The 27,930-nt window shown below is 40.9% G+C and overlaps 1 protein-coding gene across 5 annotated transcripts in view; it reads right to left on the bottom strand.

The window, feature by feature from the left end:
• snx14 (sorting nexin 14) overlaps positions 1-27,930 on the bottom strand; it is a 233,237-nt gene that overhangs the window by 86,736 nt on the left and 118,571 nt on the right. For 4 of the 5 annotated variants that reach the window (XM_043696232.2, XM_043696228.2, XM_043696230.2 and 1 more), the window contains 3 exons: positions 20,783-20,915; positions 11,969-12,152; positions 5,543-5,626 (listed from right to left, as the gene is read on the bottom strand). In XM_043696232.2, coding sequence (XP_043552167.2) covers positions 5,543-5,626; positions 11,969-12,152; positions 20,783-20,915 — 401 coding nt within the window. The remainder of the gene's footprint in view (positions 1-5,542; positions 5,627-11,968; positions 12,153-20,782; positions 20,916-27,930) is intronic. The other variant, XM_043696229.2, reaches the window with a different exon arrangement.

The raw sequence follows: 27,930 nt of genomic DNA, 5'->3' as shown, positions 1-27,930 counted from the left end.
CACAGTACTTGATATCAGGAATGGTTTCTGGTCCCATACCCTTGTCATATCCTGTCAGTACAAATTCACATTTACCTTTCAGGACCAGCATTATACCTGGACCTGTCTACCCCAAGGATTCTATAACTCACCCTTGATTTTTTCATGGACAATCAGCCAAGGGACTAGAAAGGTTTCCTCGGCCTGACTGCCTAATCCAATATGTAGATGACCTACTCCTACAAATCGAAACAAAGGAGCACATCCAACTCCTAGACAAATTACTCGACCTTTTACGTGTGCTCGGTTGTAAAATAAATCCAAAGGCGGCGCAAATTCTACAGCCTACGGTTACATACTTGGGAACGATAGTCACCCATGGGAAAAGAGATAGACCAAAAGCGAATAGATTCCAAAGCATGATTCAGACTCCTCCAAGATGTTTGTGCCCTCCAATCTTTCCCAGGTCAGTGGGATACTACAGGAACCACATTGATGAGTTCGCTACCAAGGGAGCCCCACTCTCAGATGCTGAAAAATACCACTACCTGGAATTGGACATCCCAACATACAAAGGCAGTAACTGATTTAAAACACACTCTCGCAACAATACCTGCCTTATTAGTTCACAACCCTGACTTACACCTTAGAAGTTGCAGTCACAGACCAGATATCTGCTGTTCTACTGCAAAAGCAGCAGGGTAGGCCAGACATAGTGGCGTATGTCCCCAGGGTCCTACAGCCCAATGGAGCAAGGATATCCATGTGCGAATGACAACATCTCGCAGTCTTTAGGGCAGTTCAGTATTTCAACTACATCATTGGTTTAAATCGTGCAGCCTAATCCAGCTCCTGCTGAATGGCTGAATCAAAGATGGCTCACTGAGCCAGTTCAAGCTGCACGATGGACTCTACCACTTCAAGGTCAGGACATCAGTCAGATGGACCAAGGTGCCCACCTACCGAGCTAATAACCTAAATTATGGGGAAGATCCGCATGACTGCCAAATCATAGCCACTAAACACCCCACTGGTGCTTTTATACCAAAACAGTTTGAGAAATTATTAGGAATGAGACAAAGTGATAGGCAGGCAGTCTCTGCAATCAAAATCTATATAGATGGATCTACCATCGAGGATGGCAGTCGGATCACTAGTTGTGGGTTACACATGATTGACAGTCAAGGACAGCCATTGGTTGAACCAGCTTTAAAATTACCCAGCCATTTAAGTGCACAAACTGCAGAATTAACAGCTGTGGCCTATGCAGTCAGCTACCCGATCTGTTCCCTTCACCTGCATATATGTACACTGATAGCACATCTGTGTGCAACAGCTTCACTGACTTTTTACCATTATGGGAAGGAAGGGGTTTTATTTCTGATGATGGGAAACCCCTACCATCAGCCCCCTTATTAAAATACGTACTGCAGGCAACCAGTGGAAGGAAATACAGTATAATTAAAATTAGAAGCTACCATAAAACATCCTCAGAAGGTAACCACAGAGCAGCTGAACTACCTAAGAGAGGGACTCATGGAGATTTTGGAAGCCCCCCACAGGAGAATAGGCAAACGCAGTCATTGTAAGCCAAACAAACTGAGGACCGACAATATAGAGGATGCACAACACGAAATAATTCTTCAAACGGATTGTGGGAGCAGGATATCCAGAGGCTTATGCCAAATGAAGGGATAACTACAGGTATGGGACGGATTGGTAGTAAAAACAGGAGAAATCAAACCATATATCAATACCAAGGTGGGCATGGGCACCAGGGAATAGAGGCCACTACGAACGATTGAAAGAACGGCTTGTTGGCCTGACTTACACAAGGATGTAGAGTTGAAAATTGTGGTGCTGGAAAAGCGCAGCAGGCCAGGCAGCATCCGAGGAGCAGGAGAATCGATGTTTCGGGCATAAGCCCTTCTTCAGGCTTATACCTGAAACGTTGATTCTCCTGCTCCTCGGATGCTGCCTGGCCTGCTGCGTTTTTCCAGCACCACACTTTTCAACTCTGGTCTCCAGCATCTGCAGTCCTCACTTTCTCCTTACACAAGGATGTCGCTAATTACATAGCAAACTGTCTGGTCTGTGCCAAAAATAATCCAGAAAGGGAGAACTAAGGCACAACCATCCAGTGGAAGGGCCCTGGACAAATCTACAAATTGATTATACCCCTTTTATCATGTAGGAACAGATTTATCTATAATCTACTCATCATAGACATTTTCACATAATGGGTCAAGACTTTTTCCATTGGGACAAATACAGCCAAAACAATCTCTCAAATCCTAACACAACAGGTATTTACAAGATCGGGTCTACCCCTCAGTCTCAAGTTAGATCGGGGAATCCATTGCACTGGCCAAGTCATACAGAATGTGATAACGATACGTGGTATCAAGCAGAAATTCCACTTTGCATACCACCCCCAATCTAGTGGGATTGTGGGAAGGATGAACTGCACTCGAAAAGAGATGATTAGGAAAATGGTGCAGCAGAACAATAAACTTGGGACACAGTACTCCTGTTTGTCCTCATGATGGTACCCAACACTTTCTGCCAATCCAAAAGTATATTCCCAAACCCTGATAACCAGCCACCCCATGAAATGGAGTTGATTATTTGTTCAGTCTTGACTTTACAGAACTTGCCCTCACCCATGAAAATATTCAGTTAGCAGCAGCTGTTAGGTTAGGGTAAAAAGGAAAATGAGCAAGGCTTACTTTGACAGTAAAGTTAACCCTTTCAAATACCCAACAGGACAACAGATGATGCTCCAGATAAACCACCCTAGTTCCTTTCTCTCACCTTAATATTCAGGTCTACACACCCTGGTGGATAAGGCAAGCCCCTCAATATACAAGGTTCTACAAGCTAAAGGAAAGACTGGTTGGTACCAATGTAAACCAATTAAAAGACTATGGCACACAACACAGCCACTCTCACCACCTTACTATATGTGTGGTAGATGATACTGCCTTAGAGCAAATAACCAGACCAAGGATACCCCTGACACATCCTCAAGACAGACCTCATCCCTGATGAAAACCATACTTTTCCATCACAACCACCGACTGCAGCTTCAATGCCTAAGAAAGCCCCAGATGGTTTAATTGATTTAATGGATGGACTCTCTAACAAATTGGAACAACTTGCTAATAACTGACAGCATGGACATACAACATATTTCAATCATTCAAGACATGGCGGAACTCCACAATAACCCCCTGACAGACAGGAAACTGAACAAACCCAACTCATTACTCAAATCCCAGACAGTGTACCCACAACATAAACACATGACAATACTAAAACGGAAAAACAGACTGACCCAGACCATTAAATAGTATCATCCAACATTCAGGGTATCACTGCTAGAGGGAATGATAGGACATGGACATGGAAACCGGGAGGATACAATATTGCCATACCCCTCAGAGAGTGAGGATTCACAACACACTGATGAGTCTTTGTGGGTGCTTATTTGATGAATGCACTCATTCATGAATCCAGATGATGAAACAGCTCCTGACAGCCACCCAAGGCGAGGTACAAATGTTTCTGATGATTCAAACTTTCACTCATTTCATACATCTCTGTTGTCCCAGTGGGACAAACTCTTATTTGTTTACTTGCTGATGGGAGTCATTCTGCCCACGGTCACAACCATTGTCGCCTTCACATTTCCTTTATCTTTGTCTTCAATTTCCTCCATAGGTCACAATGACCACTTCGTCTTTATACTTAATTCACTGGTCATGATGACCGCCTCATTTCAGTCTTTTGGGCCCACTCCATGGTCAGCCCATTTAAAACTATCCTGAACCCCTACCACTAGGGACCAAGGTTGGAGCCTACCAGCGCTCTAAACCCGACTTGGGGTTCACATTCCTATTCATTTTTAAAAAGTGGAAGAGAGGGTTAGGGCATATGCTTTACATTTGTTTGAAACTATTGAGATGTTAAACAAGGATAACAGCAGAAACAACCTTGATCACTGCCCAGGACAATCACGACCACGCAGTACATAATCAATATCTGTTTCATCGGGATAGTCATCAGCACCGGAAACAACACACAAGAAACACCAAACAGTCCAGGATAAATATTTGTTAGACGAGAAAATATTAGTTAACATGTCATTTGTAAAGAATGTTCTATCCTATTGTTTGGATGAAATATTCCCCAGTTTTATAATGCTTGTTTTTGCTATGAATTTATTTTTATATCTATTTATTTGAATCTACCACTACTGGCTCATTTGTACTCAGCAAACCTTACTTGATCACTGTTCACTCCGGTTTTATAAAGTTTGTTTTACTTTTCCGTTTCTCGTTATGAATTTTTTGTGAATGGGTTTGTTTCTCCAATACCTTTACTTATTCTAATTTACAATATTTGCTTGATTAGCAGTTAAGTCCGAAGTTTGATATTCCATTTAGATATAGTTTGATGAAATTTGCTTGATCTTAGTTAGGTATGATTTTCAAGTATGCTAGCTGCGAGAGTTTAGCTGTTTAAGTATATGTTGTGCTTTGCTTGAGCCTGAATGATAATGTAGTCACCGCATGAAATTGATCTGTGATCATGTGATCCATCATGCTTCGTGTTCAGGATCAAGAAGAGGAACTGTGGCTGGATGGGCCGCTCAAAATGATGGATTTATGAAAATGGACAATAAATGAGGCACACTGGGAAATGGAGACCAAATCAGTCACCTTGTAAACATGCTGCAGAATCCAGACAGATTGCAGCTTCACAGACTGACAGAGTATGCAATTAACCAGCAACTCAAGACAATACAATACGCACTTAAATTTGTATTAAATAGAATCAACCTGAATGCCATCCCAGGACAATTGGAAACAAGTTGTTTGCCAGTCACAGGGGTGCCTCACACTCTTATTTGGAAAGGACTACCTGACTTATGTGCACCTAACACCTCCAGGAATGGATGTCCAAGGACCACCCTGTCATCGACATGTCAATGCCTGGTTGGGTCCAATCTCTCCCAAAAGGGCTGGAACAACTACTAAATATACAAATTGCCATGACAACATCCTCAGGAGCAGTAACTCGTGACGAACCACTGTGAAGAGAAGACATCCCTAGAAACACCAGGAGAAGATAACCAGACAATCACTACTATGTGGTTCATGACCAAAATCTGTGTGGTAGTATCTGATCATCCAGAGTTACGTTAAAGCACAAGATAGTTGATTAGATTTATAGTGTAAATTGTTGGTTTCTATGTATTTTATGGTTATAGCATTAATTGTGTTAAATAAATAGGATTGCTTATTAAGAGTCGACTCGCAGTTTCTTTGCTCGATGTAAGAGTTAAAACACTGTGTGGCAGTACTCGACTGTAAATTCAAGACGAGAATCCTGCATACATTTAACAAAATACATATCTCACCATCTCAAAAAATGGATGTAAACGTGAAACTAGTTTCACAGTCACAAATTGGCCTGTACTCAGAAGTAAATACTCTTGTTTTAAATTCATGACGTAAACTGATTCACTGGACATAGTATATTTTGTTCACCACTTTACCATGAAACTCGGTAAGCTTCGATTCAAGGACGTAAAATTCAAAATATCTTCGGTAAACAAAGCAGTTTTCATTTTCACGTCCTTCTGAAAAGCAGAGCAAAATCAATTGGAAAAGACTGTAGAAACATTAAAGGAAATCAGTTACATGTAACGTAATAACTAAAATAATTATTGTTGCTATGATTAAACACACTATGAGGAATAGCTACAGTTGTACTGTTAAAATGTTGAAGACTAAGAAAAATTTAGGACAGTACAAAAAGTATTCATGACGTAACAAACGATGCTCACTAAATGATGAAAACAAAGGAAAGTCTGTCCAGCAATACAGATTCAACTCAACTAGATGGCAGGGTATTTACAGTTTTTAGCAACTATCATGTCAGCTTAATGAAATGTTGAAGACATGATAGCAAAAATGAAAGCTCAGATGTCAGCATCCCATACTTTTTCAAAGTAGTACATCAGTTACATTATGCTTTGACAGTGACTAAACATGTTTGTTAAAATTTGGATTTTGTTACTAAAAATTAATTTTTATAATGGGAGCAAAAAAGAAAAAGTTAACATTTCAGTCCAAGGTTAACTGAACTAATGAATTTGGTAGCAATGTCGGGATGGGGAAGGGGAGGGAGAAGGAAACAGAGGAGACAATTTTAAGATTATACTCCCTTGTTCTGACTTTCCCAGCAGTGGGAATCAATTATCAGTACTAGGTGAAGGAGGGTCGGTATGCATCATCACCACCAGGAAAAAAACAGGTGATCAAAGATTATAAAAACTGTATTGATATTTCTCGCACTTATATTTTATGGTTGTGTATAGTATTGCAAAAGGTGGTTGCACCAGCAATAGAACCCTAAACAAAGTAATTTTCGACAATATCTTTCGCCAGTATTCACACTGGAAAAATACAATGCTATAGAGGAGAATACAAAGAGACAAGCTATTGGACTAGAGGGGATTGAGGTTCACAGGGAGGTGTTAGCAATTCTGAGAAGTGTGAAAATAGATAGGTTCCCTGGATCAAATGGAATTTATCCTTGGATTCTCTGGGAAGCTAGAGGAGATTGCAGAGCCTTTGACTTTGATCTTTATGTCGTCATTGTCTACATAAATAGTGCCAGAAGACTGGAGGATAGCAAAAGTTGTCCCCTTGTTCAAGGAGAGTGAAGACAACCCTGGTAATTACAGACCAGTGAGCCTTAGTTTGGTTGTAAAGTGTTGGAAAGGGATAAAAGAGATACGATTTATAATCATCTAGAAAGGAAGAATTTGATTTGGGATTGATACAGTTTTGTAAAGGGTAGATTGTGCCTTACAAACCTTATTGAGTTGACCAACAGCTGGATGAGGGTAATGCAGTTGATGTGGTGTACATGGATTTCAGTAAGGCGTTGACAAGGTTTCCCAAGGTAGGCTATTGCAGAAAATACTGAGGCATGGGATGGAGGGTGATTTTGCAGTTTGGATCAGAAATTGGCTAGCTGTAAGACAACAGAGGGTGATGGTTGTTGGGAAATGTTCATTCTGGAATTCAGTTGCTAGTGATGTACCGCAAGGATCTGTTTTGGGGCCACGGCTGTTTGTCATTTTTATAAATGACCTGGATGAGAGCATAGAAGGTAGAGTTGGTAAATTTTCAGATGACAGCCAGGTCGGTGGAGTTGTGGATAGTGCCAAAGGAATGTTGCAGATTACAGAGGGACATAGATAAGCTGCAGAGCTGGGCTGAGAGGTGGCAAGTGGAGTTTAATGTGGAAAAGCGTGAGGTGATTTGCTTTAGGAGGAGTAAGAGGAATACAATTTACTTGGCTAATGGTAAGATTCTTGGTACTATAGATGAGCTGAGTGTTCATAGATCTCTGAAAGTTGCCACCCAAGTTGATAGGGTTGTTAAGAAGGCGCACAGTGTGTTAGCTTTTATTGGTAAAGGGATTGAGTTTCCGAGCTATGAGGCCATGTTGCAGCTGTACAAAACTCTGGTGCAGCCACACTTAGAGTATTGTGTAGTCCTGGTCACCGCATTATAGGAAGAATGTGGAAGCTTTGGAAAAGGTGCAGAGGAGATTTACTAAGAATCGGACGGCACGGTGGCACAGTGATTAGCACTGCTGCCTCACAGCGCCAGAGGCCCAGGTTCAATTCCCGCCTCAGGTGACTGACTGTGTGGAGTTTGCACGTTCTCCCCGTTCTCCTCCGGGTGCTCCGGTTTCCTCCCATAGATGTACAGGTGAATTGGCCATGCTAAATTGCCCGTAGTGTTAGGTAAGGAGTAAATTTAGGGGTATGGATGGGTTGTGCTTCGGCGGGTCGGTGTGGACTTGTTGGGCCGAAGGGCCTGTTTCCACACTGTAATCTAATTTTAAAAAGTTGCCTGGTGTGGAGGGAAGGTCTTATGAGGAAAGGCTGAGGTTCTTGAGGCTGTTTTTGTTAGAGGGATGTTTAAGAGGTGACTTTATTGAGACATGTAAGATGATCAGAGGATTAGATAGGGTGGAGAGTGAGAGCCTTTTTCCTCAGATGGTGGTGGCTAGCACGAGGGGACATTGCTTTAAACGGAGGAGTGATAGATATAGGACAAATATCAGAGGTAGTCTCTTTACTCAGAGTAGTAGGGGCATGGAACTGCCTGCAATAGTAGTAGACTTGCCAACTTCAAAGGCATTTAAATGGTCATTGGATAAATATGTGGACGAAAATGGAATAGTCTAAGTTAGATGGGCTTGAGACTGGTTCCACAGGTTGGCACAACATTGAGGAATGAAGGATCCGTACTGCGCTGTAATGTTCTGTGTTCTACAAGTTGGAACTCTGTCGCAACTCTGTTTTAATCCTGTTTCTGTACTATTATTTGAAAGGTGTCATTATTAAATGCTATTTTTCTCCTCACCATAAACACAATATTTATGCTGGTTTCAAATGTTCTCAATTTGAGATTACACCTCATAGTGAATAATAATATGGAACAATTACTTTAATTGGATGGAGGTCCAACTAACAAAAGATTAAACTGTATTAAGACAAACCATCTTAAAATAATACACAACAGGGAAGTGTATCTTAATTGCTTAGAATTAGGAATGTATAATTTAAAATTAGTTTTAACATATTATATTTCAAGTATTTCACTGTTGAATTTGACACAGAGGTCAGATTAGAGAATTATCCCAGGTAATCATAGCCTCTTCAGTAAGACAAGTGACCAGAATCTTGGCAGCATTCCCATGTTTTGAGTCAGAAAACATACAAAACATGAACAAATTTGTAAATGGCAGTAGCTTCAAGTCCACATTTTCTGATACTTCTGATACTTTAATGTCTACTTTGTCTCTTGTGACCATTTTATTCTCCCAGACCTAGTCCAAAAATATTCTTTGCTGCCAATAGCCTGTTTCCTTTCCCAGTCTGGGTAGTTTCTAATCCAGGAGCAATTTTTATTGTGAAGACTACCCTGTACATTCTTCCCTCAGGATAAAGTCTAGCAAGGCTTACAGCTTTGTTCAGATTCTCCTTAATTTTAGGATCTCCAATCTGAGCATGAACTTCCACCCACATTCTGCATGAACAATACAGTCAGCATTTTTTCTGCTTCTCTGCTCTCTCTCACATCCATACAGGCTGGCTTCAGAGAATTGTTACTATGCAAGAGATGACCATTTGGTGCATATGTCTGCACCAGCTCTAAGCACTGTGACTTGATGGCAGTCTCCTGCTTTTTCCCCTAACCTTGTACAACATGATCATTTCTATTTAAAAGTCTAAAACCTTCCTGAATGTCTAATTGAACCTGCCTCCACCACACTTCCAAGAAATGCATTCTGGACAATTCGCTGCATAAAAAGAGTTTTCTCACCTCACATTTGCTTTGTTGGCTAAACACGATATCTTTGCCCTCCAGTTCTCTAGCCTTTTAGGAGCAGGAACAGCTTCTGTCCACCTATTTCTCTATCCAGACCTCTCATGATTTTGAAAACTTCAGTCAGATCTTGTCATGACCTCCTCCCCTTAAAGGAAAATAGTCCTAACTTCTCCTATCTATCCTCAACTAAAGTTTCTCATTCTTGGAATCATTCTTATAAACCTTTACTGAATTCTCTCCAATGCATTTGCCTCTTTCCTAAAGTAAGAGACCTAGATCTGTACACAATATGCCAGATACAGTATAACCAGTGTTCTACACAAGCTCAGCATGAGCTTCCCTGCTCTTGGATTCTACGCCCCAGCCAATGAAGCCTAGAATATTGTTTGCTTTATTAGCACCTCTTGCTACCTATCCTGCCACCTTTAATACCATGTACATACACACACAAGCTGCTCTGGTCCTGCACACTGGTTAGAATAGTACCTTTTATTATCTCTGTCATGATGATATATTTTGGTACAAATAACTTTGAATCTAAATCACATGGACCTTGCATCCACGTAGAAATGCCACTTAGCTACCCTTTCAACCTCCAACTCCATTCTACCTTGGAATTAAATAGTTATACATTAAACTGTTTATTTGTAAAACCTGAATTTATAACACCTCCATGAGAGACTTGGTAACTGAGTCAATTCAGAGTCAGTATCAATACTGTTGCCATTGTTGGTGAAAGTGAATAGCTTGAACCTTCTTAGCAAGTCTCTTGGCTTGGCTTTCTTTGTCACCATAGCAATGAAGCTTATCAACTTTGTCATCAGGCAAAATTCAGAGCAGGTCACCTGACTCCATGCGTTTTTCCATTTTACTTAAGTACAAAACCTTATAAACTTAGTTTCTGAAACATGCTAAACAAAACAATCTATTAGGCTTGGATTAGTTCAGCTTCCTGCACAATGAATAGCTTTGTTTGCAGACTAATGGTGCAATTAAGAACCCTCACCTACTCATGAGAACAAGATCTGCCAAGTTCCACTCATAAGGACTTGACTAATATTCAATTTTGATGCAAGCCATTTGAAAAGAAATGGAACTTCATAAATAAAAATGGTTTTGCAATTTACATCACATATGGGTTATTCTACATAGAATAACATTCTTTAAGAAATATAGTGATCTCCTTGAAATTAAGAGCAGAATATGATCTGCCTCATTCTTCACAAGATCTGTGTGCAACTCAAAACATGAAATGCAGGTTTCCCCAATAACTCAGCAATCAATATGAACCAGATAGGTGAGAAATGGAAAGCTATTTGATGGGTTACCAACTTAAACCTCAGTAAAGCACACTGAAATGGTCTGTCCCAATGCACCTACAGTGGTAGCAGCATTCATATCTCATGCGTACCCTCTATCCAAGCTTTGAGATTCTCTCACATGCCAAGAACAAATAAAATCCCATCAGAAGTAACAGCCATCATTCCAATACAGCGATTCAATAGCACTGAGCCAACAACGGCTTAAGAACACAATTTCAAAACATTTCAACAGGACATGAAACCAAGATCCATCAACTCTATTTGTCAAACAATGGTTCACTTCTTTCTCCCATTGCTATGCATCTAGTCTACAGAATTCATTCTCCAAATATTTTCATAATTTACCTCCTGGTCTAACTTTCCCCGTGCTACCCTAAATATGTATGCATGCCAATCTCCCTATCTCAATATGGAGATTCACATAGCATTAAAAGCTATTTATATTTAATATCTTATCCAACTAGGGTTAAGTAATGCACCCTTTTTTCTTAGATTTAATAACAAATTTTATTTAATTAACCACAGCCAGAAAAGGCAAGAACTTCCATTTTTGGATTGAGTTACCTTAACTTGTGGCAACAAGGTTTCAATTTGTCCATATAGATCACAGACATTGGTTAATCATGCATGGTTGGATCTTTAACTAAGCCAGGATTTGATTCCCATCATGTTGCCTCACATCTGCTAAGGAATGACATACTTAGTTGTACTGAAATCCCCAGAACTCCAGTTTGCTGAAGATATATTGGGCCTTTTCATTCTGTGGAAAGCCATGTGTTGCTTTCAATGACATCAGCAGCATGAACAATGCATACAAACTCCTAGGCATATCAAAGCTGCCTTTGATTAAATGAAGAAAGTGCACACTTTCCCTATTCATCAAATTTGTTGCACCTCCTGCATATTGAACAGTTTTCACCTCAGTCTTTACTTCCCTAACTCACTGCAGCTCCTTCACACCACCTCAGCAGAGGTCAGCAGTGCAGATTGGGAATCAAATGAGAGATGTGGCAGGACAGCAAGAGAGAAATGATCCAAACTTCATGCACCTTGTTAATAAGAATGTAACAAAACGTTTGGATCAAATGTACTGATTTTACATCGAGTATAAAATTCAGTATGTGGGTGATCAGAAAGAATAGGTGGGGTATACATGGGCTCTGGAACCAATACAATTACATCACAGAAATACTTAGAAAGGGGATGGGGCAAGGATGAGAAAATTAAATACACAAAGCTTACCTGACCCTTCTTCATTTCGAATTACTTCAATACAGAAGACTGGGACTTTCTCCTTTTTACTGTCAAAGTAGAAGTCCAGATATGGAATGCTTATTTTCCAAGCAGAAAGGTTACGATGAGCATTGGGAGTGATTGCTAATTCTTCAATTAAATCATCCTCAGACACAACTGTTGCTTCTTCAACCTGTAATAAGTGTTAACATAAAATGCCATTTTTCACAAAAATGAGTGTTAGACGCTAGGATGACCAGCCATTACTGAACAGCAGGTTCCATCTTGTGTGCGCAACATTTTGGAAAACTAAAATGCAAAGTACAGGAAAGAAAGGAAAATAGATAGATAGGCAAATAAGATTCTCTTTTGGAACATATAAGTGCTGCCCCACCAATCAAATAGCTAAAGACTGCATGTTGTCTAATTGTATTTTCTAGACAAGAAGTGACCTATATCCTAGACTGAAAGCTGGGAGAGGAAAGAGGAAACAGTTATATCCATTGCTACGTTAGATACTTTTGCTGGAAGTGTTCAATAACATAATGGTCACGTTCTAAGTGTGAAGCCTTCCAATGCTGAATTTCAAGTCAAATACATTTGCATGGGTGCATCAAAGCAAAGTGGCAAATGAGGCAAATGGTGGTGCTCTTGGAATCATACTCTTACAGGGTCAACATCTTTAGGAAACAAAAATTGCAAAAGAAAATAAAGTACAAAGACATGAACTGATTACAGATCCCAATGGCACAATTAGATTACTTGCTTAACCATAAACAGCAAGTTTTGACAAAGTTGTAACTATCACAAGCTAAACTGTACAGAATTCTATGCAAACAATACCAAACTGGAATGAGCATTACGGAGTCTGCCAAAGTTGACTGTTGATGATTTGCTGAAATATAGAGGGATCACCAAACTTAGCAGCTTTATACCATTTGAAAATACTAAAAAATTAAGAATGAATGGAAAGCATTTAACTTGTGTCAAAATCATGGAATGATGCAGCACAATGTTATTTGGGCGATTATGCACATGCCTGTTGTTTGATGGAACTATATAATTAATTCATCCTCCTTATCTTTCTCCAGTGCCCACATTTAGTCATACAGTCCTACAGCATAGAGACAGGCACTTTGGCCCAAACTGGCACATGCCGATCAAAATGACCATCAATGCTAACCCCATTTCCTTGCACTTGGCCCACATCCTTCTAATCCTTTCCTACCCATGCCTTTGTCCAAATTCCTCTTAAATGCTATTGATGTACCCACCTCAAACACTTCCGTTGGCAGCTCATTCCAAATGCATTCCAAATCAAAAAAAGTTGCCCCTCAAGTTCCCTTTTATTCTTTCCTTCCTAACCTTAAACTATTCTGGGAAAAAGACTGAGTGCATTCACCCTATCCATACCTCTCATGATCTTATGCACTTCTATAAGATCCCCCTCAGGCTCCTATGGTCTAAAGAAATAAGTCCTAGATTGTCCAACCTCTCCCTATAACTCAGACCCTTGAGTCCTGGGCAACATCCTTGTAAATTTCTTCTGCATTTTTTTTTATAAAAGAGTTTAATAGCAAGGTGACCAAAACTGAACACAATTCACCAAGTGCAGCCTCACCAACGTCTCACAAAACAGCAACATAACTTCCAAACTTCTATGCTCAATGCCCTGACTGATGAGGGACAGTGTGCCAAAAGCCTTCTTCACTGCCCTGTCCACCTGTGACTCCACTTTCAGAGAACTGTGCACCTGAACTCAAGTCCCTCTGATCCTCTACACTCCTTCACCATGAAACTCCTTCCTTGACTTGACTTTCCAAAATGCAAGACCTCACACTTATCTGTATTAAACTCCATTTGCCATTTCTTGGCCCAGTTCCCCAGCTGATCAAGGTCCTGCTGCAATTTCTGATAACCTTCCTCACTGTCCATAATACCGCCTATTTTAGTATCATCTACAAACTTACTAATCATATCTTGTACATTTTTATCCAAATCATTGATATAGATAACAAACAGTAATGGGCCCAGCACTGACCCGAGGCAGTCCACTACTCATAGGCCTCCAGTCCGACAAGCATTCATGCACTATTACCCTCTGCTTCCTACCATCAAGTTAATTGTGTATCCAATTTGCTAGCTACCCCTGGATTTTATGCAATCTAACCTTCAAGAGTAGTCTAGCATGTTGAACTTTATCAAAGGCCTTACTGAAATCCATATCAATTACATCTACTGCCCTGCACTCAGGCAACCTTCTTAATCACTTCATCAAAGAACATAAACAAATTTGACAGGCATGGTCTGTCATGCACAAAGCCATGCTGACTACATCTAATCAAACCCTGTCTTTCCAAATGCACATATATCTTATCTCTCAGAATCTTCTCAAGTAACCTACCTACCACAACTGTAGGCTTACTGGTCTATTGTTCTCAGGTTTTTTTTGAGCCCTTCTTGAACAAGGACACAACATTCACTACCCTTCAGTCTTCCAGAACCTCATGCATGGCAAACGATGATGCAAATTTATCAGCCCGGGCCCCTGCAATTTCTTCTCTAGCCTCTTGCGGTGTTCTTGGATATATCTGGTCAGGACCAAGAGATTTATCCACCTTTATACATTCTAATACATCCTACACTTCCTTCACTGTGATATGAACTGTCCCCAAGATATGACCACTCACTTCCCCAAGTCTTCATGTCTTTCCTTCCAATATTGAAGCTATTTATTTTTGAAAGTTAGTTAATCTATTGCTAACTCCATTTCAAGTACTGCATTCAAGACTACAACCTGATGCACAAAAAAAGCATTTCATGTCTCCTCTTGTTCTTTTCCCTTTATCACTGAATGTGTCCCCTCTGGTCATTGGCTCTGCTGCCACTGAAAATTGGAATTTATTTTAACTGTATATACATCATTCATAACTGCAAACACCTGCAAATTTCCTCTTTGCATTCTTTGATTCAACAAGAACAACCCCAAATCATCTTGAGCATCTCTTCTACATTGTCACAAAGGCTGCAATCTTGACATCTACCAAGGATGGTGGACAAATTAGTTAGGAAAAATTAGAGAATAGATTAGATTCCCTACAGTATGGAAACAGACCCTTCAGATCAACAAGTCCACACCAACCCTCTGAAGAATAACCCATTCAGACCCATTCCCCTATCTTATATTTACCCCTGACTAATGCACCTAACACTATGGGCAATTTAGCATGGCCAATTCACCTAACCTGCACATCTCTGGATCGTGGGAGGAAACTGGAGCACCTGGAGGAAACCCACGCAGACACTGGGAAAATGTGCAAACTCCACACAGTCGCCCAAGGTGGGAATCGAACCCGGGTCCCTGGCGCTGTGAGGCAGCAGTGCTAACTGCTGAGCCACCGTGCCACCCTTAACAACCCTAGATCAACCCGAACAGAAAAAGTTATCACTCCCTGAACCACAGAATAATCTTGAAGACTCAGATGTTTCAGGATCAAACATTTGACTAGGCAAAACAGCAGCTAATTTAATAGGGAACCTAAAGGTCTTTAGTAAACAAATCTCCATCTGCGTTGTTTCCCAATTCAAGGATGATGTCTGCAGGAGTTTTCATGTGACTAAACATATCAAGAAAATTCTCTATTGAAGGCTGTGATGCTGGATAAATATTTTGCAAAGCTCACTGAGGAAGATACTGCCAAAGTAGAAATTGCAAGTGGCAATGCTCCATAGGATCAATACAAATAAAAAGGTCCTGCAGTACTTAAGGTAGAAGTCACAGTGCAGAATCAATACATCTAAAAGTTGGTGAGGGATGCATAGGTGAAAATTGGAGGGGCTTTGGCTAATATCTTCCAATCTTCCTTAAATATGGGGGCATTGCTAAAGCATTGGAAGGAACATTCTGTTCAAAAAAAGAACATAATCCCAATAATTGCAGGCCAGTATGCCTCATGTTGAGGACCTTTAAAAACAGAATTAATTGGCATTTAGAAAATGCTGTTTACTAAAGAATGCTGTTACAATTTCAAAATTCCATGGTAAACCGGGGTACAATACTAACCATGAAAATGGTGCAATTAATCTACTTTAAACAATAGGGAAAAGAAAATCAACATAGATTTGGGGATGACAAACATATCTCTGATTAAGAAGGATGGATTGCTGAGATTATCTTTGATGTTGTGTACCTTGACTTTCAAGAGGCATTTATAAGTGCCACATAATAAACCTATTAGCAAATATAAAGTGCCATCTGCTCAAAGGGAAAGTGGGAGCACAAACAAAATTGGCCAGAAGTCAGAAAACTTAATGTTTTTCAGGCTATAGACAGTACAAAAACGTGGTCATCAGGGGTGGATAACCTCGCTCCTTAATATGTATTGAGGACATGGATTTGTTTGCAGGTGATGAAACTTAGAGAAGTGGAGAATAATAAGTTTTCAGGAGGATGAAAGAAAAATACTGATGCGGGAAACTTGAAATAAAACCAGAAACTACTAGAAACACTCAACAGATGGGCAACATCTGAGGAGAAAATTATAACTTCTCAATTTGATGACCTTTCTCAGTTCAGACTTTTGGACAATATGCAAAAACTAGTCAAATAGACATACACCACATATTTGAAATTTAACAGGGAGTTATGAATTGAAATATAATCTTTCAAGGTGGGGTGGAAGCAAATTCACAGAAGAAACTTGACATGGTATGAAATATAGCAGCCAATGTGTACTCAACTAACTCTTACATTCAGCAATATAAAAACAATCAGGTAAATGTTTTATGAGATGTTGATGTAGAGAAAAATAATAATTAAAAAGATGAAAGGAATTTTTCACATTCACCCAGTAGCTTATTGGTCTTTGATTCCGGGATTTAAATGTTTTAGTAGGTTTAGAGGTGGGGGTAAAAGAGGGGGAGGTGTGGCATTGCTTGTCAAAGATAGTATTACAGCGGTGGAAAGGACGATGGATGAGGACTTGCCATCTGAGGTGGTTTGGGCTGAGGTTAGGAATAGGAAAGGTGAGGTCACCCTGTTAGGAGTCTTTTACAGGCCTCCTAATAGTCCTAGAATCATTGAAGAAAGGATTGGGAAGGTGATTCAGGAGATGAGTGACAGTAATAGGGTGGTTGTTATGGGGGACTTTAACTTTCCTGATATTGATTGGGAAAGCTATAGCTCAAGTTCGTTAGATGGGTCAGTGTTTGTTCAATGTGTGCAGGAGAGTTTCCTGACACAATATGTAGACAGGCCAACAAGAGGTGAGGCCATACTGGATTTGGTTCTGGGTAACGAACCAGGCCAGGTGTTAGAATTAGAGGTAGGTGAGCACTTTGGGGATAGTGACCATAATTCGGTGATTTTTACACTCGTGATGGAGAGGGATAAGTGTGTACTACAGGGCAAGAATTATAGCTGGGGTAAGGGAAATTATGATGCGGTGAGGCATGACTTAGGATGTGTGGCTTGGAAAAGTAGACTCCAAGGCAAGAGTGTAAATGATATGTGGAACTTGTTCAAGGGGCAACTATTGAGTGTCCTTGATAATTATGTACCTGTCAGGCAGGAAGGAAAGGGTCGTGCGAGGGAGCCGTGGTTTAATAAGGAATTGGAATCCCTTGTTAAATGGAAGAGGGCGGCCTATCTCAAGATGAGACGTGAAGGTTCAATTGGGGCGATTGAGAGTTATAGGGTAGCCAGGAAGGACCTGAAGAGAGAGCTAAAAGCAGCAAGGAGGGGACATGAAAGGTCCTTAGTAGATAGGATTAGGGAAAACCCTAAGGCTTTCTATAGGTATGTTAGGAATAAAAGAATGACTAGGGTAGGAATAGGTCCAGTCAAGGATAGTAGTGGGAAGTTGCGTGTGGAGGCGGAAGAGATTGGGGAGACACTGAATGAATACTTTTCTTCAGTATTCACTCAGGAACAGGGCATTGTTGTCGATGAGAATACTGAGGAACAAATAAGTAGAATGGATGGCTTTGAGGTATGTAGAGAAGAGGTGTTGGAAATCCTGGAAAAGGTGAAAATAGATAAGTCCCCTGGGCCTGATGGCATTTATCCTAGGATTCTCTGGGAAGCAAGGGAGGAGATTGCAGAGCCATTGGCCTTGATTTTTATGTCCTCTTTGTCTACAGGAGTAGTCCCAGAAGACTGGAGGATAGCAAATGTGGTTCCCTTGTTCAAAAAGGGGAGTAGGGATAGCCCTAGTAACTATAGGCCGGTGAGTCTCACTTCTGTTGTGGGCAAAGTCTTAGAGAGAATTGTAAGGGATAGGATTTATGCACATCTGGATAGGAATAATGTGATCAAGGATAGTCAGCATGGTTTTGTGAAGGGCAAGTCGTGCCTCACAAACCTTATTGAATTCTTTGAAAAGGTGACGAAGGAGGTTGATGAGGGGAAAGCGGTAGATGTGGTATATATGGATTTTAGTAAGGCGTTTGATAAGGTTCCCCATGGTAGGCTACTGCAGAAAATACGGAGATATGGCATTGAGGGTGAGTTGGAGGTTTGGATTAGGAATTGGCTGGATGGAAGAAGACAGAGGGTAGTAGTTGATGGCAAAGTTTCTTCATGGAGTGCCGTCACTAGCGGTGTTCCGCAAGGATCTGTTTTGGGACCATTGCTGTTTGTCATTTTTATAAATGACCTGGAAGAGGGGTTAGAAGGTTGGGTGAGCAAGTTTGCGGATGATACGAAAGTCGGAGGAGTTGTTGACAGTGAGGAAGCATGTGGCAGGTTACAGCAGGATATAGAGAAGCTGCAGAGCTGGGCAGAAAGGTGGCAGATGGAATTCAATGTAGCTAAGTGCGAGGTGATTCACTTTGGGAAGAATAACAAAAAGATGGGGTACTGGGCTAATGGTCGGATACTTGGTAGTGTGGATGAGCAGAGGGATCTTGGTGTCCATGTACACAGATCTCTGAAAGTTGCCACCCAGGTAAATAGTGCGGTGAGGAAGGCATATGGCGTACTGGCTTTTATTGGTAGAGGAATTGAGTTCCGGAGTCCTGAGGTCATGATGCAGTTGTATAAGACTCTGGTACGGCCGCATCTGGAATATTGTGTGCAGTTTTGGTCGCCATACTATAGGAAGGATGTGGAGGCATTGGAACGGGTGCAGAGGAGGTTTACCAGGATGTTGCCTGGTATGGAAGGAAAATCGTATGAGGAAAGACTGAGGCACTTGGGGCTGTTTTCACTAGAGAAAAGAAGGTTTAGGGGTGACTTGATTGAGGTGTACAAGATGATTAGGGGGTTAGATAGGGTCGACAGTATGAACCTTTTCCCGCGTATTGAGTCGGGTATTACAAGGGGGCATAGCTTTAAATTAAGGGGGGGTAGATATAGGACTGATGTTAGGGGTAGGTTCTTCACTCAGCGAGTCGTTAGTTCATGGAATGCCCTGCCAGTAACAGTGGTGGACTCTCCCTCTTTATGGGCATTTAAGAGGGCATTGGATAGGTATATGGAGGATAGTGGGTTAGTGTAGTTTAGGTGGGCTTGGATCGGCGCAACATCGAGGGCCCAAGGGCCTGTACTGCGCTGTATTCTTCTATGTTCTATGTTCTATGTTCTATGTTCTATGATTAAAAGTCTCAGGCAATAATACAGCATCCCTCAGTACTCACTGGAGTATCTAACTTAATTTGTGTCCCAGTGCTGGAGTGGGACATCAGTCCTTGGACTCAAACACAGTTGATACTGAGTCACATCTGACAGAAGGGGTGGAGGGTGTCAAACAGAGCCAGGTGAGATGAGGGCAAAATTTAAGGTAGTGTTGAGATCAGATGAGGGTTGCAACAACATGGGATCTGAGACAGGACCAGCTAACAGCCCATGTTACAGAAGTTGAAGTAGAGTCTTGGTGATGGCAAGGACACTGGTTTGGCAACAGCTCAGGGTTAAACAGGACTTCAAGGCTGCAAGTAATTCAGTTCAACCATTGTCAGGGAGTGGGATGGACTCAGTGGCTTCTGATGGAGGCATACAACAATGACTTTGATTTTCCGAATATTTAGTTAGTGTAAGGTACCTGAGCTTGCAGTGCTACTGGAATAAGGGAAGGGAATAGGTAGCAAGGTCAAAGATTGTTTTAAAACAAAGTATAATGAAGGGAAGGGATTGGGGTTGACTGAATTGTTCTAGAAAACTTACATGGGCTAGATATGTTGAATGGTCACCCAACGTGCTGGTGATTCTGACACAAGAATGGGACTAGGCAAGGAAGGGCCCACATCGCTGGGAAACGCAGATGTGGTACAAATGAGATGGATATGATCAAGTGCATTAAAAAATGTGCAAAAGATAGAAGAATGAGGTGAGATAATTAAGAACATAACAGCAACTTTGAGATGGATTTTGTCATTTAACTGTCTGTCTGTCTGTTCAGGGATGTGTTGGTTAGATGCATTAGTCATAGGAAATGAAGAGTAATAGAGTAAGAAAATGGGTCTGGGTGGGATACTCTGTGGAGGGTCAGTGTGGACTAGTTGGACCAAATGGTCTGTGTCTACACAGTATGGATCCTAAGATAATATCCTGGATATCCATTCCAGGTTACCACCTAACTCTAACTGTCAGCCAAGAATATAAGACCTTAAAGTATGACTACATATTTGTCCTGGACTACACCTCTAACCTAAAATCTGATATGAAAACAATACTGTTCCTGTATGACATCAAGTCGCATTTGTAACAATGCCAACATATGCTTAATCCAAATGAATAGATTGACAGTTTAAAAGCTACCAGCTTTCTATGTAGACCATGCTTAACCAACACAGTTACCAACATAACAGCTCAATTTCACTCACAAGATCATCATCTGCTGCTGGCAATCCATAGTTAGGCAACATAGCTCCTTCCATTGTTGTGCTTTTAAAGACTCCTTTGAGCTTGCTGCCTATTCGACTTATTCCAAAAGATTCTCCACGTTTATTGGAGCCCCTGAATGACAGCAGACAATGGGTCAGTAAATCCTTTACATGTTAAACAATGATTGAGTAAATGTGGAACATGCAGTGTAAAGATCAGCTCATGCAATGGTCAGATACAAAGAGCAGCTCTGATTTGTTGATGGCAATTGCAACGAGAGTGTCTTTTGAAGGCTACAATTTACCAGCTCAGTGAATTTGGATATACTTTTTCTTGTGCATTTTATTACAGATCTAATGGCATAATATAGTAAAATCAAACAGTGAAGAGAGAAAATAAAGCATATTAATTCAACCACCTTCAAACATAAAATTAATGAGAAGATATTGAGCACTTTTGAAAGTGAATGTAGAATTTGAAATTTGAGAGTATTCACTGAAACAGTTCAACACTGCCAATACAACTCTGATGCTCATATTAGAATTAGAGGGGGAAATTCAAAACAGAAATGCGGAGACGTTTCTTCAGCCAGAGAGTGGTGGGCCTGTGGAATTCATTGCCACAGAGTGCAGTGTAGGCCGGGACGCTAAATGTCTTCAACGCAGAGATAGATAAATTCTTGATGTCACAAGGAATTAAGGGCTACGGGGAGAATGCGGGTAAGTGGAGTTGAAATGCCCATCAGCCATGATTGAACGGCGGAGTGGACTCGATGGGCCGAATGGCCTTAGTTCCACTCCTGTGTCTTATGGTCTTATATCCCATGTTAACATCAGAGCTAGGTGGGACGTTCTTACCTTTATAAATGGCTACTACTCTAATGCTGAAAAGCAACTCTTTTAGTCATTTTTAAAATTACAACTGCATCCATAATCCACATACCCCAAGACCTGTGGTATTACAGCTTCTTTCACACAAATTGGCACACATCTGGACTACATGTGGTTGGCAGATTTTATACTCAACACAATGAGCAAAACAACTCAATCAATTCATCAACTATCAAATTGATTAATGGTTGCCACTTTTATTTGAAAGGAATAGGCAAAGATGAAGTGTAAATGATGCAACATATTCCCTCTTAATTGGTTCAAGCCAGTTCTCAGCGAGAGAAGGCACATTATCCTAAATTATTTCAATATTACTTGGCAAGCTCAAGAATACATATCTTTTGATTATTTTCCAAAGGTGAATGTTTGAAAGGTCTGTGCAATAATTAGAATAATCCCAACAAATTTGAAAATTACAAAATGCACCTCACAGCACCAGGGACCCGGTTTCGATTCCAGCCTTGGGTGACTGTCTGTGTAGAGTTTGCAAGTTCACCCCACATCTGCACGGGTTCCCTCCCACAGTCCAAAGATGTGCAGATTAGGTGATTGGCCATGTTAAATTGGCCCATAATATCCAGGCAAGTGTAGGCTATGTGGATTACACATGGGCAAATGTGGGGTCATGGAGAGAAGGTAGGGTGGGAATCTGGTGGGATGCTGTTTGGAGGGTTTGTTCAGACTCAATGGGCCAAATGGCTTCTATCTACACTGTAGCGATTCTATAGTGTAATAGGATGAAGTCAAGGTGCACTTTGGTCAGAAGTCATACAACATCAGCTTATTGTCCAACAGCTTTACTTGAAAACGCAAGCTTTCAGAATGCTGCTTCTTTGTCCTCCTTCTGATTATAACCTGGCGTTGTGTGACTTCTGACCTTGTCCACCTCAATCCAACACCAGCGCCTCCACATCATTCGAATTTATACTCCAGACATTTCTTAGATTTACAAGCATACAATGACTTCTGTTGGAGACAATATTCAGGTACATATCATTTGTAATTACATATTATCAAAAGTAGTAGCTAAAAGTACCAAATCTGCAATTTACTATTCGTTTAACGCACTTTCAGATCATGTGTGCGCAACATATCATGCATCAAGTTACACATCACAAAACAGAACCAATACAACAAACTGTTTTAATCAGCACCTTATGAACCGGCACTCTCAATAAACTAGCAAAAGTTATATCCCTGCAATGCAGCATGCTTACCGTACTATAGCAATGTCTGAGCAGGCAGGTGAGGATACAAATAAGAACAATCTCTGCAGGTAAGTTTTATTTAAGGAAAGCTGCATCATTATTTAAGTGATTTATACTGTAAGCTTAAAAGTGATAAAACCTTGCATTGCATTTCTATTATTTAGTGTGTTTTTACACTGATTATGTGGACCTCTTGATCAACCAGCACACACCTTTTCCCATAGATGCCAGTTAATAAAAAGTTTGCTGTGGTCAAAACTAAATTCCAAGCGAACTACAACTCATTCACTTCATATAGTATCCAGAATTTCATCTGCATTAAAATTACCAGTGACTGTTCAGATTATTTAATCAAAATGCACACTGCACTCAAGTAAAAACAGATTGACATCTTGCAATTTTTTTCTCACCAACTCTTTAGCATGACTTATTTGAACATTTCTAGGAAACATTCTTCTGGATTTTCCTACTTCCTTTCTAAATCAACGAATTGCAATCAGGAATTGCAGTCTCCTATTTAAGAACTAAGACCGATATACAGTCAGTTCTGCTATAATGCGTATTTCTTCAAGGCAATTGAAGAATTTAGCCCGTTATTTATAGACTGTAAACTTTCCTTATCTGTATTGGCTATAAAGCGATTCCTATAGAATCTATAGAATTGTTTACCACAGAGCGCTATCAAGGCTGGGTTGTTTAGTTTTTTCAAGGTTGAGTTAGATAGATGCTTCATCAGTAAGGGAATCATAGTTGTGGGAGAAAGGCAGGAGAGAGGATTTCAAGATTATCAAATCATTCATAATCTCATTCAATGGCACAGTAGGTGTGATGAGCCAAACGGCCTATTTCTGCTCTGTGTCTTGTGGTATTCTTGGGGATCAGATATGACCTCAATAAAAGGCACAGCAGGTACAAGGGGTTGCTCTGATTCTAGCCTTTGTTGGGCTTCTGAAGCTGTCACTCTTAATACAGGTAGACAACCCTTTATCTGAAATCCAAAAAGCTCCAAAATCTGAAGGTCTTTTCATGAAGTTTTTATCTCATTAACAAGGTTGCTTGACTTGCAAACAGTTAACCCATTCGAAGCGTGTCACTCAGATGTGATGTGGGGGGCATGGCCCAGCACTGGCAGACCTCAATTACTCACACTAAGTTTGCTGTTAAGTAAGATTTTTTTTAAAATTTCACAGTTGAACTGTTACTTATTGCAAAATCCAAAAAATTCCAAATTTCGAAAACCAGCTGGTCTCGAGCATTTCAGATAAAGGATTGTGTACCTGTACTGTATGTTATAACTTCTCTGAATTAACTCACAAATTTCTGGAGTATTTTCTAACCAATGCACAGCAAGTCCAAACGAACTTAAAAGAATGTGGAAAGGGCAAGTGCAATCAATGAAGAGATTTCCGCAAGCAATCTTTCAAGACAGGGAGAGAAGACAGAATTGCTGAAGAATGGGGTTGCATAAGGAAGCTGAAAAAGTAGACATTGATAATGAATCATAGAAAGCAAAGTGGAGCAAAATTAGAGGGTTGTTGGACAATTACTGAAGGTTCACAAAAACACAGGATTGCAGGAAATCTTGGGAGATGGAAGACAAGAGTGGAAATAGATTTTGAGAATGACGAGAATTTCATGTTGATACAAAGGAAAGGAGTTGAGAGAAAATGAGCAGCAAGAAAGTGGGCGGCACGGTGGCACAGTGGTTAGCACTGCTGCCTCACAGCACTAGAGACCTGGGTTCAATTCCAGAGACCCAGGTTCAATTCCCGCCTCAGGTGAGTTCCCGCCTGTGTGGAGTTTGCACGTTCTCCCCGTGTCAGCGTGGGTTTCCTCCTGGTGCTCCGCTTTCCTCCCACAGTCCAAAAATGTGCAGTTTAGGTGAATTGGCCATGCTAAATTTCCCGTGGTGTTAGGGGCAGGGGTAAATGGGTCTGGGTGGGTTGCGCTTCAGCGGGTCGCGCTTCAGCAGGTCGGTGTGGACATGTTGGGCCGAAGGGCCTGTTTCCACACTGTAAGCAATCTAATCTAATCTAAACAGTTCAGAAATGTGTGAAGCAGTCAGCATCACTGAAGTAGACTGAGAAGAGCATACAGCAAATCAGAACTGCTGTGTTCTGGGAGGAACTTTAGTATAAAGCAGCTCCTGAGGAGAACGGTGAACTTACTTTGAAGAAACGCAAGTGGAGAGCAATAAACTTTGTGAGACAGCATCGGTGAGTTAATACTGGTAGAGTGCATACTTAAATAGCTCTAAATTAGGATGCATCTGGAGTATGGTCAGAAGAATTACTTTTACTTTTTTCGAGCAATTAAGTTGCAGTACATTAAAATAAAAAAGGTTAGGACTATGGACTATAGCGGGAGTGTTTAGAACAGAAAAAGGGCCTGCTTTGGAGATTGCTGGGGCTTCTCAGGGAATATCAATGGAAGCTATGGTGGTTCAGTGACATAAGAACAGGAGGAAGAGGAGTGGCAGGACGATAAGGAGAGGGGATACATTAGTGAGGGGAACAGATAGGCATTTCTGCAGCCACAAAAAGAAACTCCAAGCTGGCATGCTGCATCCCTGGTGCCAGTGGAAAGTACGTCCAAGAGAGGCTATTGAAGAGAGAGGGTGAACAGCCAATAGTCATTGTACATTTTAGTACCAATGATACAGGTTAAAAAGTGAAGTCTCACAACTTGAAAACATAGAACAATACAGCGCAGTACAGGCCCTTCGGCCTTCAATGTTACACCAACCTCTGAAACCGATCTGAAGCCCAACTAACCTCCCCAATTCCATTATCATCCATATATTTATCCAATGACCATTTAAATCCCCTTAAAGTTGGCGAGTCTACTACTGTTGCAGGCAGAGTATTATTACTGAGTAATAATAATACTGCTCTTATTACTGAGTAAAGAACCTACCTCTGACATCTGTCCTATATCTATCACTTCTCAGTTTAAAGCTATACCCCTCCTGCTAGCCATCACCAAAGGAACAAGGCTCTCACTGTCCACCCTATCTATACTCTGATCATCTTGTATGCCTCTATTGAGTCACCTCTTAATCTTCTCAACAGAAACAGTCTCAAGTCTCTCAGCCTTTCCTCATAAGAACTTCCCTTCAAACCAGGCAATATCCTGGTAAATTTGCTCTGCACCCTTTCTAATGCTTCGACATCCTTCCTATAATTCGGCAACCAGAAATGTATGCAATATGGCCAAGTGCAGCCACACCAGAGTTTTATACAGCTGCAACATGACCTCATGGCTCCGAAACTCAATCCCTCTACCAATAAAAGCTAACACACTGTAAGCCTTCTTATCAACCCTATCAACCTGGGTGGCAATGTTCAGGGATCTATGCATATGGACACCAAGGTCTCTCTGCACATCCACACTACCACCAAGAATCTTACCATTAGGCCGGTACTCAGTGTTCCTATTACTCCTTCCAAAGTGAATCACCTCACACTTTTCCACATTAAACTCCACTTTCCACCTCTCAGCCCAGCTCTACAGCTTATTTATGTCCTTCTGTATTCTGCAACATCATTCCGCACTGTCCACAACTCCACCGACCTTCGTGTCGTCCACAAATTTACTAACCCATCCTTCTATGCGCTCATCCAAGTCATTTATAAAAATGACAAACAGCAATGGCCCCAAAACAGATCCTCGCTGGGCACCACTAGTAACTGACCTCCAGGATGAACATTTCCCATCAACCAACACCTTCTTCTTCTTTCAACTAGCCAATTTCTGATCCAAACTGCTAAATCACCCTCAATCCCATGCCTCTATATTTTTTGCAATAGTCTACCGTGGGGAACTTGAACAAATGCTTTATTGAAATCCATATACACCACATCAACGGCTTTACCCTCTTCCACCTGTTTGGTCAAAGAACTTAATAAGGTTTGTGAGGCATGACCTTCCCTTCACAAAATCGTGTTGACTATTCTTAATCAAATTGTTCCTTTCTAGAGGATTATAAACTTTATCACCTTTAACCCTTTCCGACACTTTATCTACAACTGAAGTAAGGCTCACTGGTCTATAATTACCAGGGTTGTCTCTACTCCTCCTCTTGAACAAGGGGACAACATTTGCTATCCTCCAGTCTTCTGGCACTATTCCTATAGAAAATGACAACATAAAGATCAAAATCAAAGGCTCTGCAATCTCCTCCCTAACTTCCCAGTGTGTCCTAGGATAAATCCCATTTAGCCCAGGAGACTTAACTATTTTCACACGTTCTGGAATTGCCAATACCTCCTCCTTGTGAAAACCAATCCCGTCTAGTCCAATAGCCTGTCTCTCAGTATTCTCCTTGACAACATTACTATTCATACAAGAGAAAGACAATGAAAGACATTTAGTGCCTCTCCTATTTCTTTGGATTCCATGCACAAATTCCCACTACTGTCCTTGACAGACTCTACTCTTACTCTCGTCATTCTTTTATTCCTGACATACCTATAAAAAGATTGATCCTTAATCCTAACTGTAAAGACTTCTCTCATGTGCCCTCCTGGCTCTTCTTAGCTCTCTCTTTAGGTCTTTCCTGGCTAACTTGTAACACTTAAGCACACTAACTGAGCCTTCACATTTTATTTTTACATAAGCCTTCTTCTTACTCTTGACAGGAGATTCAACTTCTTTAGTAAACCGCAGTTTCCTCACTCGACCACTTGCTCCCTGACTGACAGATACTTACTTGTCAAGGATACGTAGTAGCTGTTGCTTGCATGAGCTCCACATTTCAATTGTGCCCATCCCCTGCAATTTCCTTTCCCATCCTATGCATCCTAAATCTTGCCTAATCACATCATAATTGCCATCTTCCAGCTATAACTCTTGCCCTGCGGTATGTACCTATCACTTTCCATCGCTCAAGTAAACTTAACCGAATTGTGTTCATTATCACCAAAGTGCTCACCTACCTCCAAATCTAACACCTGGCTGGGTTCGTTACTCAGTACTGAATTCAATGTGGCCTTGCCCCTTGTTGGCCTATCTATATACTATGTCAGGAAATCCTCCTGCACACATTGG

This window comes from Chiloscyllium plagiosum, unplaced genomic scaffold, assembly GCF_037043375.1.
Source record: "Chiloscyllium plagiosum isolate Xiang-an unplaced genomic scaffold, Cpla_swu_hap1 HiC_scaffold_10, whole genome shotgun sequence".
NCBI classification, from domain to species: Eukaryota; Metazoa; Chordata; class Chondrichthyes; order Orectolobiformes; family Hemiscylliidae; genus Chiloscyllium; species Chiloscyllium plagiosum.
This window is presented reverse-complemented; position numbering and strand designations above follow the sequence as displayed.